Below are 12,477 nucleotides of genomic sequence, written 5' to 3'. Positions count from 1 at the left end.
CGGATTCCGTACTAAACCATAACTTAATAAATAACTACACGCTACTAACGCACCACTAAATTTGTAACAATACACACTAACCGAGATGTCACACTTAAATTAAATAAAGATCATTGACGAATCAAATAAAATAAAAATGAAATAAATCAATAAATCAATAAATAAAATCCATTTTGTTATAATATTTCCCGGAACTCGGGGCAAGCTAACCTGAGTAACGCGGGGCGTTACAACTTGGTAGTATCCCGACCTCAAGTCCAGCTTGGAAAAGTACTTGGCCCCGTGGAGGCGATCGAATAAATCGGTGATGATGGGCAGAGGGTAGTTATTGCGTACTGTGAGCTTGTTCAAGGCGCGATAGTCAATACAAAGGCGGAGACTGCCATCCTTCTTCTTTTGGAAGAGGACTCGGGCTCCATATGGAGCCTTTGCTGGGCGGATGAATCCTGCATTCAACAATTCATCCAGTCGCTTCCTGAGTTTGGGTAATTCAGAGGGGCCATGCGGTAAGCATTCTTAGCGGGCGGTTTCGTCCCTGGGACCAGCTCGATTTCGTGGTCGATTCCCCTACGAGGCGGTAGGAACTTGGGCAGATTGTCGGGCATGACGTCGGCATAGACAGCTAGGACTTGTTGGATCTCACTGGGAATTACTTCTTTATTACTCTCTTCTTCCATCACTGGGATGGCCATAAATGTTGATTCGTCATGAGCAAGGCCCCTTTTTAGCTGTAGAGCTGATATCATCTTATCCCTACTTGGTTGTTTTATACACGTCGGAACAACGGTGAGATCGGATCCAGTAATAACTAAACACTTCGCTAGAGGCATGGGGATAACTTTGTGCTCTAGAAGGAATTCCATTCCGAGCACGACGTCGAAGTCATCCATTCTGACAATTACAAAGTCCACCTTGCCATTCCCTATCCCGATCTTCATTTGGACCTTTTTTGCTATCCCTACGATGGGGAGAACTGCGAAGTTAACTGCTTTCATCTTTCCTGGATCTTTATCCCATTGTAGATTCAGAAGGCGGGCTTCGGTTTCAGTCATGAAGTTGTGTGTGGCTCCAGAATCCACCATAGTACTCCTTGTGGCCTTATCGTGAACCAGCATGTCCACATACATGAGCCCTCTCTCAAATGGTTCTTGTGCTTCTTCCACCTTCTTCTGGAGAGCTGACAGGAATTTCAGTGCCCCCGTGCGGGGGTTATCAATAGGCTCTTCGGTGGGTACATCTATCTCAGCAGTTTCCGTCTCGACCTCAGGGCCATTGGCTATGGTAGCTTGGACTGCCTTCAGGGCAGCTCGGTGAGGGCAGTCGCTTACGCGATGAACCTCTTTACACATAAAGCAAACGAGGGGCCCTCGATTGAAGTTGTTCTGTTGGTTTGGCCCGCGCCAGTTTGTTCCACCCTTCCGATAAGGTCTGCGATCTGATCCTCAATTACTGTCTCCTCCCCCACTTTTGGGTGAGCATGTTCTGGTGGTTTTGTTCCCACTACTCGATGAGGGTTGGTTCCTTCTGTAATCCTGAGACTACTCGTTGCCAAGATCAAACAGGCGTTCAGCCGCGGCATAGGTAGAGCCGAGGTCTTGAACCCCTTGGTCGTACAACTTGGACTTGGCCCATTGTTTCAAGCCTTCCATGAAGTAGAAGACTTTGTCTTTCTCCGACATGTCTCGTATGTCCAACATCAGTCCAGCAAACTGTTTTACGTAGTCTCTAATATACCCAGTGTGTCGCAACTCTTGCAGTTTACGTCTCGTTAGGATTTCAACATTTTCCGGAAAGAACTGCGCCCTGAGAGCTTTCTTCAACTTGTCCCATATGTTTATAGTGCATCGTCCCTCTTGGATGTCCATATACTTGGACCTCCACCAAAGCTTTGCATCTTTAGCTAGATGCATGGTTGCCAAAGTTATCATGGCTTCCTCTGTCGTGGTACTTGTAGCTCGAAAGTACTGTTCGACATCAAAGATGAAGTTCTCGAGGGCCTTGGCATCGCGAGCCCCGCCCAAGGGCTTAGGATCCTGAATCTTCACCTTGTTAAACTGGACATTGCCCCCTGCTGGGCCTGGTTTCCCACCACTCTCATGGTGAGGTTCACCTTTGTGTTTATCTCGGCAACTTCTGCCCGCAAGGCTTCTATAGCAGCTCGAAAGTCGTCGGAAAGATCACTGACCATTTGCATGATCACTTTCTGGGAGCTGTCTAACTCTTCGGCAGGCTCCTCTACATGAGCAACAGAGTTCGTCGAGCTGTCCCCTTGCACGAAACTAGCCGTTTTCGCACCTTTACTTTCTAGGGTCTCAACCCTAACCAACAACTCTTTCACTGGCAAAACATCAAGTCGAGCGTTTGCCGCATCGATTCCATCGGTCTTACTAGCCAACTTTTCTAGCCGATTTTCTAGGAATCGAACATGAACAGGGACTTCTCTCAAGAACAACAATTGTTTTTCAATTTCCACGAGTCGTTCGACATGTGTCTTGTTCAACTGTTTCACTGCCGACATGATTAATGATCTCGATCCAAGAAGCCAACTAGGCTCTGATACCAACTGTCACAATCGCACTTTTCAAAGGACTCACAAAGCGATTGTGCGGCACTTGTTCTTGCCCACGAACAAGTCAGCCAACGAAAATCAGATAGCCGGCAGCACCGCGGTTATATGTCGCAACCTCCACCCCCGTTCTCGAGAAAACAGTTTTGGAAAATGGGTTTAGAGAAAAAAGGTTTGGAAAGCGTTTGAAGACATTTTGGAAAGCTTGTTGTATGCTTGAATTCAAGAGAATAGATTAGCGGCAAGACAAGATACAACACAAGGTAAGAGGGAGACTAGGTGTACCCCCCTAAGGTAGATTATAAAGCATTTTGCCTTCGGCAGGCATGAACATGCAAAGTCGCAAGGAGTCACTCGCCACCAAAAGTACAATGAAAAGTAAATAACATGCAAAAGTAAATACATGGCATAAAAATAGGAGGGAAGAGGCTATCATGGGCATGCGGCCATGGGCAACATGCACTGGACAAGCATGACCATGACACTACTAGCCCATCCTTTATTGATGATGATTTTTTGTTTTTGCTGAATTACATGATTAGAAAGATCCATGGATGTATACAAATACTAATAAAGGTATAATAAATGAAAGTTCACTCCCCCAAACTTAAAAGGTTGCATTGTCCTCAACGCAGCTAAGGACATCTACAATGTAATGCTCTAACACACCCTCAAACTTAAGGCGCGACTAATATGAGACTGAGAGGAATGGTCGCTAAGTGTATACGTACAGGAGTAAAGGGCGATTGATAACAACTGGGGGGATCTTAAAGGAAGAGGTCCATGCTAGCTATACAAAAATAAGGGTTGGCTTTGGATAGATAGCCATTGAAATTGCTCTCTAGGGTAAGCGCTACCTGGGGCCAGTACTACGAGAGGGATGCTACGACATGGGCAGGCAAACATGAACTAGAGGGTGAACAAAAGAAGGTTAACACTCATTAAAATGCTCCAGCATAAATAGGGAAAACTACGCACTAGTAGGCTCTAGCATTGAGACTATACGTATGAGGCCGAGCAAAGGGCAGATGTTGTGAAGACAGGATTGCTAACAACTTTCTTTTTATCATTAATTTCAACAAAAAAGGGGGTTCACATATTGACTGAAAAATAAAACAGAAACTACTCGACATAAAAATAATAATATAAATTAAACGCAGAATTTTAAATCTAAGCTAAAAAGTAAAAAACATTGAGGGCTTCAGTTGTTAAGGCAAAAAAGGAAGGGAACTTCCCTTTCGCGGGTCAAGCATGTCAATGTCGTTTGCCTTCTTTCTCATCCAACGAGTTTCTCGTGGGCTGATCTTCCTCTCTGGATGTATCATCTTCTTCCCTTTCTTGGACACTAGGGCATTCTCCTACGAAATAGCTGTAGCATACCTCTTCCCCTCAGTTGGGGGAATGAAAATTCTCTTTTTTACCTTTTTGTTTTTCTTAGAAGTGGTGACTTTTTCCTCTACAGTGATGTGCATTTTATCCACCGAGGCTGTAGGGCTCTGTTCTTGACTAAAGGCACAAGATATTGGAGCATCTACCTTTTCCCCACTTGGTAGGGCCTCACTGGCTTCTACATGCTGTCTTGAGGCATTTGACGGTTCAACATTTTCATACTCTTCTCCAGGTGCTGGGGACTCTTTCTCAGCAGCAGCATCTTCCTTGGCCGTCACTTCTGTATTTCTATCACTAAATCATCTTGAGCTCTAGCATCCCTGCTTACACAATGCTCCAACATTGCTTTTGCACTCAATTCGGCCATTAAAGCTTCATCTAAAATCTTCAACACTGAGCATTCTTCTAATTCAGCAGGAAACTTCATGGAATCATAGACTGAGAACTTCACTTCCTGATCTTGAATGCGCATTGTCACCTCGCCTTTTTGAACATCCACAAGTGCTCTTCCATTTGCAAGGAATGGCCTCCCAAAGATGACACAGACATCTTTATTTGTATCATAATCCAAAATAATAAAGTCAGCAGAGAAAATAAATTTATCTATTTGCACTAAAACAGTCTCGATTGTTCCTTCAGGATATAAGATTGATCTATCCGCTAACTGCAATGTGACTATTTTCGATTGCGCTTCTCCCATCCCCAACTTCCTGTATACGGACAAGGGCATGAGGTTGATACTCGCTCGTAAATTGCACAGCGCATGCCATATCTTCTGTCCTCCAATGGAAACAGGTATGGTAAATCTACTAGGATCCTTCATCTTTTCTGGAATTTTGGTTATGAGGATAGTGCTGCAGGTCTTGGTCATGGCCACAGTTTCATATTCTATTAGCTTTCTTTTCTTTATGAGAATGTCCTTAAGGAAGCGCACACAAGTTGGCATTTGCTCCAATGCTTCCACAAGCGGTATATTGACGCAACTGCTTCAGCACATCCAAGAACTTAAATTGCACACCATGCTCTTTCTTTTGCAGCTGTTTTGGGTATAGTGGTGTGGGTCGATACTCGACTGGAGCATTTTCATGCTCTGTCTACTTCCGTTTTCCAGTCATGTACAGATTTAATGCTTCTGCTTTGGCTACCCTAGCTTTTACTCAGTTGACCTCTTTGCTTGTGTTGCTTTGCAGTTCCACTATTTGTTCGCTGCTGTTCACTAACTACCTGAGGGTTGCCTTATTTTTTACTGGCATGATTAGAGGTGTTCCGGCTGATTCGCATTCTTCTGTTTGTAGCCCACTTCTTTCATCTTGATTTAATTCTTTGTGGATTCCTGGAGCATTTGGGTGGGCAGTAGGCAATGTCTTGCCACTCCGCAATGTCAGAACATTACATTGCTCCTTCCTCTACCTCTTGGTCACCTTAGTATCATTTGGCAGTGCTTCATAAGGCCTACTCTTTAGATCTGTTGCCAACTGACCCACCTGGATTTCTAGATTCCTTAGTGATGCTGCCTAACTTTGCACCGTTGTATCATTCTTTTTCATATACTTCTTCATTAGATTGTCCTAAGATGTGAATGATTCTTTAGATGACCTTTGCATTATTACCTGACCTTAGTTTGAGAAGCATGGGGGATAACTTCCTTTTTCCTGATATGCTGGAGCATTAGATGTACCAGCATTGTTTCCTGCCTGATTTCCATTCCAACTCGGGTCGTTCCTCCAGTCCGGGTTGTACGTATTGGAATACAGGTTGTTTTCATTGTTCTGAGCATTTCCCAAATAGTACACTGACTCTTGATGCCAGGGTAGTTGTTGTAATGATGCTCTCCTTAGCAAAAAGAGTAAAAAATCCCTTGGATATGGCTAACATTTGCCTTACCAGTAGATGCTCCAGCTGCGTTTTGCTGCGTCATACTCCTCATAATCAAATCTGTCAAATTCTCAATCTTTGAATTTAAGGCGATCAAAGACTCTGATTCATTAAATCCCTTGCCTCCTTTCCTACGAATGGATCTTGGCCAGACCATGAGTGATTGTTCGATGATATCCTCTCCAAGATGTTGAATACTTCAGCATAAGGTTCTGTTAGCAATGCACCATTTGTTGAGGCATCGATGACCAGATGTGTGGCGTCGCCCAATCCATTATAGTATGTTTCGATCTAGATGCATCTTGGGATCCCATGGTGACGACATTTTTGCAGAAGCCGTTTAAACCGCTCCCACGACTCATTAACTGACTCATTTTTTCTTAAAATAAAACTTGGCTTATTTTAGTCACATAACGTTTTCTCTTATTGATAAAAAAATAATACATAAAAAAATAGAGGCACCAAAGGGTAAACCTTTTATCAAATCTTTACCTATTCTTATGGATACTACTCAAAAAAATTGGGTGTTGTCGAGTGGGCTGTTGCCGAAGATGGAAAAATGTGTGGGTGAGTTTAGAGTGAGAAGGAAGAGGAATGATTTAAAATAATATATAGATATATATATAATAGAGGGAAAAAAAAGTAGAGATGGAGGAAGAAACAATGAGTGGAATGGTGACTAAATTTATTGAGAGAAATAATACAAGAAGAAAGGGAGAAACCTAGGGATGGGTGAAGGAAAAAAAATCTAATTTTTTTTTTTTTGCTTTTTCTCTACACTGTACCTTATGTGCTGCCTAAAACCTTCCCTTAGATACTATTAAAAAAAACGGTGACCCTGTGAATGAAGCGAACCCAGAGAAAAAGAGGGGAGGAAAAGCATAAGGAATGATGTCACCTATACAACCTTAACCAAGACAAAATCAAAGGAAAAACAATGTTAATATCAAAACATTTTATTAAAATAAAATCTTTATTTTTTTAATTTGTAATTGTATTAAAAAATCAAAATCTTTGAAACAAATATTTTTTTTAATTTAAAATTTAGATTATAACCAATAATAAAGTAATCTTATTTTTTTTAAACAAAAATATTTAAATAAAAAAAATAAAGAATAATTAAAATTTAGCCGGGCCAAATACGGTGTCTATAGAGAGAAAAAACGTATTTGGCAGCTTTTCTTTCCTGCTGGTTATGCAAATTCGTCTTTCGTGGTAAGAATTTATCTCTTTGCCCAGAAGTTTTCAAAACTACTAGTCATATGGCTGAAGACATCTCGTTTAGCCTAGTTGTTCCTGTTTGGCCAATATTTATCGTGGGCTCAGCCAGATTGATAACGTGTCGCCTTCGGCTGGGAATTCAGGTGCTTGCTTTCCCATACATTAGTTCATAGTTGGTTCACTCATTATTTCAACACGCATTTCAAAACTCCTGTGCCAGTCAGAGGTCCCATGATGGTTGATTATTTTGGCGAAGGTGGAGCTAAGTACTTTAGCGATGTCAATGTTGGTGATATGATTCATAGGGTTAGATATATACTATGGCATGCAACTCTTCAATCTGGGAATAAGGATAAGGATTTGAAAGGTAACGAGCAACTTTCATTTCTTAATTTATCACTCTTCTCAAGCTTGCGGTCATGCTTCTTATCATCACGAAGCTCGAGTTCGATAGTCGTTCAGGCTTATAGTCCTTATAAGTTCAGTCGGCAGTTTGGGTTTTATCAAGATATACCGAAAGATTTTAGTGAAGAGGCTCCTCCAATCAGCTTGGATAGTGTGTTGCATCATTGGCGAATTTGTATTCTTACTCGGACATCATCTCAAGTACATCTCCTAGCACGTTCACTAGACCGCATAACTAGGTCACTCCCCGTTATACAAAATGGTCGTTAGTAAAACATGGAGATTATCTTGAAAAAGTTATACACAAGTTGAAGATCAGTGCCGCTCCTCCCCCTCCCAAACAAGAACTTCCAAAGAAAGTTGGTGATGGAAATGGGGGAAAAGAATTCATCTTTTAGATGTTGAGCAGTTTGTTGGTGAAGATAATAAGGAGAGTCATAGTAGCAACAGTGATCATCATTGGAAGAGATAAAAGAAATCGAAGCGAGTGGCAGTTTATGATGACAAATTCTTCGATGGTGTTGCGATTCCTTCAGAATATCCCGCCTTTCCTACTACACCTTTGGTGTGCTTCCAGACATGCCGAGCTCCACATATTCTTGTACAGTCAAAGTGGGGAGAGGATCCCCGGTTGTATGATTGTTGGTTAGGAGTTCCATTGTGAGCAAGATCCCCAGCTATTGAATCTATTGTCAACTTTGCCAGGTTCAGGCCAATAGCTGCTTCAGTGGCTGCAATCGCTATAACAAAAATTGAGAAAATATTCCCTTTTAAAGATCAATAACATCAAAGTATATTGTCTCCTGCTTAGACTCATAAATCCCATAGAGTAACTCCTTTACTTTCTTGTTTGTATTTGTATTGTCTTTTATGATTATTACTACTTTTCTTAACAATCCTGTTATTTGATTTAACTTATAGTCCTTTGGATGATCTTATTAATGATGATATGAGGGAAAGTAGTATTTTATCTTTGACGTGTCCCGATGTCCTTGATCTTGCTACTACTTGTGTTGGAGGTTTCAAGGCACGAACTGACAGGATTGTTGTTTCTTCTAACCTTTCACCTGTAATTGTTGAGGATCGTGCACAAGCCCAAAAGGTGGTCCATGTTGATATCTGTGAAGTCTGCAACTTATGTGTTGATGTTGTAATTTATGATGTTCAACGGCAAGTTGCTTCAGTTATGTGGGAGACCTTGCATAAGAAGATTATACGTACTTCAATTGATAAGACTTCATCTCTTAAACCAGATGGACTTATAATCTTTCATGTTATCGTGGGGATAAATACATTTAACCATGCTTCTCTCCAAGATTTTGTAGGTGACTATTTTGGAAAGGTCGGAACTTACAACAACCTAAAATCCTCCATTTTTTTCTCAGTTGACTTTAGCAAGTAAGGATCGCTAACTAGATGAGTGCAAACTTAATTTGGAGAAGATATTACGTGAAGAGCAGCATGCCCTTGAGGAGAGATACAAGGTTCAGCGACAACATGCACAAATATTGCAAGAAGTGGAAGAGTTGGAAGCCAAACTTAAAGCTGCTCGGGCTAGGTTTCCAAAGTCTATTCTTGAGCATGATAAGCACCTAGACCATAAAACTCATATGGGCCAGGAGTACCGTGTAGTTTAGGCTCTTGCGACAAGGATCCTTTTTTCATCATGAATTTGCCATTTATTGGGCCAATTCTTAATCCTCTTTGTCCACGATCTTGTATGCTCCGTTTGTGTAGACTTCTTTGACAACGTAGGATCTGTCCCATTTTGGAGTGAACTTGTTCCCTGTATGACGAGTTGTAATAATCGAACTTCGAACTGCAAGTACGAGCTCACCAACCTGAAATGATCGAGGTCGTACCTTTTTACTGAAGGCTTTCGACATTCGTGTTTGGTAGCATTCTAAAGCTTGCTGAGCGTCCAACCTTCTTTCATCCAACGCTTTCAACTCTTGAAGACGTAGCTGAGCATTAACCACGACTGTTAGCCCCTCTTGCACCACCATTCCCAATAATGGAATCTCGCTTTCCAGAAGGATCACAACTTCTACTCCGTAAACAAAAGAATAAGGTGTAGCGCCAGTCGGGGTGCGATAGATAGTTCCGTACGCTCATAATGCTTCACCAGTCCTTTCTTGCTAATCTTGCTTCAACTTGGAGACTACTTTCTTCAATAAGTTGTATAAAGCTTTATTAAACGCTTATGACTGTTGGTTATGTTGCCCTAAACTCGTAGTTTGTATTTATGTAAAAACAAATGTATATTCAATAAAGTTTTTCATTCAATTTGTTGTTGAATTCATAGCATTGCATTGTCCAAAATCCAATAAACTAAACATCCAAGGTTATTATCATGTAATCGAGACAGTATATCTATTGGGTGTATATTTGATATACTAGGTATATATTTGATATCCCCTGATATACTCGGTATATATTTGATATACCCCTGATATACAAGTGGATAATGTTTCGTGAATAACCTAAAGGGTCTATAGTATATGGATAAGGCTGAGTACCTTATCCTGACAACACTGTGGATACGACCCACTCTGTAAATGCTACAGACGACTCGATCCAGGTCGTTCGTGTGGAGACATGTGAGTGGGGGTATCCTATACAATGAGTTTGTATAAGACTGGACCGCTAAATAGCCAATTTTTAGATGTACCACTGTTAACTAACAGATTGCTTTTTCTTAGGATGACCAGGCAACTCATTCTCAATCCTGAATGAGTTATGAACTCCTGCCCGTTAGCGCTCGTCCTTTGATCTGTATGGGTGAGAGTGGCCCGAGTCGCCGACTCAATATTCCTACCATTTTTTGGACGAGATTGAGTGGGGGAGCTGGGAACATAACTTCACAAGATGGAATTCACTCCTCCCCGACTTTAGGGAGTAGATGAGTGTTCCCATAAATGCTGACTCAAGGACTTGAACAAATGGTCCCACCCTCTCACTTGGCTAAGAGGGACTTCCAGTTGCTGGTCAGACAATAACCGGGTTGTTCATTGGAGTAGCAGTGGTATTTAAGGAGTAAGATGTAACTCAAGGGTAAAACGGTAATTTGACCCAACTTGAGTTACGAGAACTCGTGAAAGATTGACTTGTCATTAATGGTCGTATATCCATAGACACGAAAATATTCTGCAGTGAGAAGAGTGCAGCTGCGGGTCTTTAGTGGAGTGACCCATAATTAACGAATTTTGATTAACTCGGTCAATGAGTTTAACCGATTCATCACGCATTGTTGGAGCTTCTGATCTGTAGGTCTATGAGGTCCCCTTGATAGCACCTAACGGGTAAAACAAGGATCAAGTTTTTGGCAAAATTTGAAATGTTCAAATTACTCAAGAGATGATATGTATATTGATACATTATAATATATAGTTAATTCTAATTGAAACAATATATTATGAGAGAAATTATTTGAATGAGATTCAAATAAATTAATATGAATATGATTCATATTAAAACTATAGGTTAAAAATAATGTGCATAAGATGTATATTCATATTAAAACTATGTTGTCCTAAACACGTAGTTTGTAATTATGTAAAAACAAATTTATATTCAACAAAGTTTTATTCGATCAATTTGTTGTTGAATTCATAGCATTGCGTTGTCTAAATCCAGTAAACTAAACATCCAAGGTTATTATAATGTAACCGTGACAGTATATATACTGGGAATATATTTGATATACCCTCGATATACAAGTGAATAATGTCCTGGGAATAATCTAAAGGGTCTAATCTAGTATATTGATAAGGTTGGGTACTTAATCTTAGCAACACAATGGATACGACCCACATCCTAAATGTTATAGACGACCTGATCCAGGTCGTTCGTGTGGAGACATGCGAGTAAGGGTATCCTATACATAGAGTTTGTATAAGACCCGACCTCGAAATAGTCAATCTTTAAATGTAACGTCGTTGACTAGCAGATTGCTATTGTTGGGTGTGTTGCCCTAAACTCGTAGTTTGTATTTTGTAAAAACAAATGTCTATTTAATAAAGTTTTATTCAATAAATTTGTTGTTGAATCATAGCTTTGCATTGTCCAAAATCCAATAAACTAAACATCCAAGGTTATTTTTGATGTAATCGGGACAGTATATATATTGGGTATATAGTTGATACACGGGGTATATATTTGATATACCCCTGATATATGAATGGATAATGTCCCGTGAATAACCTAAAGGGTCTATAGTATATGGATAAGGCTGGGTACCTTATCCTGGCAACACTATTGATACGGCCCGCTCTGTAAAGGTTACAGATGACTCGGTCCAAGTCGTTCGTGTGGAGACATGCGAGTGGGGGTATCCTATGCAATGAGTTTGTATAAGATCAGACCGTGAAATAGGCAATCTTTAGATGTAACACCGTTAACTAATAGATTGCCATTTCTTAGGATGACCAGGCAACTCATTCTCAATCCTGAGTGAGTTATGGACTCCTACCCGTGAGGACTCGTCCTTTGATCTGTATGGGTGACAGTGGCCCGAGTCGCCGACTCAACATTCCTACCATTTTGGGGACGAGACCGAGTGGGGAGCTGGGAACATAACTTCACAAGATGAAATTCACTCCTCCCCGACTTTAGGGGAGTAGATGAGTGTTCCCTTAAATGCTGACTCCGGGACTTGAACAAGGGGCCCCACCCTCTCATTGGCCGAGAAGGACTTCCGGTTATTGGTTGGACCATATCCGGGTTGTTCATTAGAGGAGTAGTGGTGTTTAAGGAGTAAGATGTAACTCAGGGGTAAAACGGTAATTTGACCCAACTTGAGTTACGAACACTCGTGAAGATTGACTCGTCATTAATGGTCGTATATCCATGGACACGAAAACATTCTGCAATGAGAAGAGTGCAACTGCGGGTCTTTAGTGGAATGACCCGTAGTTAACGAATCTAGATTAACTCGATCAATTAGTTTGACCGATTAATCTTGCATCGTTGGAGCTTCGGATCTGTAGGTCCATTAGGTCCCCTTGCTAGCTCATAACGGG

General features: G+C 41.1%; 1 protein-coding gene across 1 annotated transcript; it reads right to left on the bottom strand.

Moving 5' to 3' along the window:
• Positions 1-452: 452 nt before the first annotated feature.
• LOC148212994 (uncharacterized) lies at positions 453-1,349 on the bottom strand. The gene has a single exon (XM_088120453.1). It carries the CDS (start codon positions 1,347-1,349, stop codon positions 453-455), a length of 897 nt encoding a protein of 298 aa, XP_087976579.1.
• Positions 1,350-12,477: the final 11,128 nt, after the last annotated feature.

The sequence above is a fragment of the Momordica charantia genome (assembly GCF_013281855.1).
Source record: "Momordica charantia cultivar OHB3-1 chromosome 2 unlocalized genomic scaffold, Mcharantia_2.0 BLBB01000002.1, whole genome shotgun sequence".
NCBI lineage: Eukaryota > Viridiplantae > Streptophyta > Magnoliopsida > Cucurbitales > Cucurbitaceae > Momordica > Momordica charantia.
The sequence above is the reverse complement of the archived record's forward strand: the minus strand, read 5'-3'. Positions and strand labels throughout refer to the sequence as shown.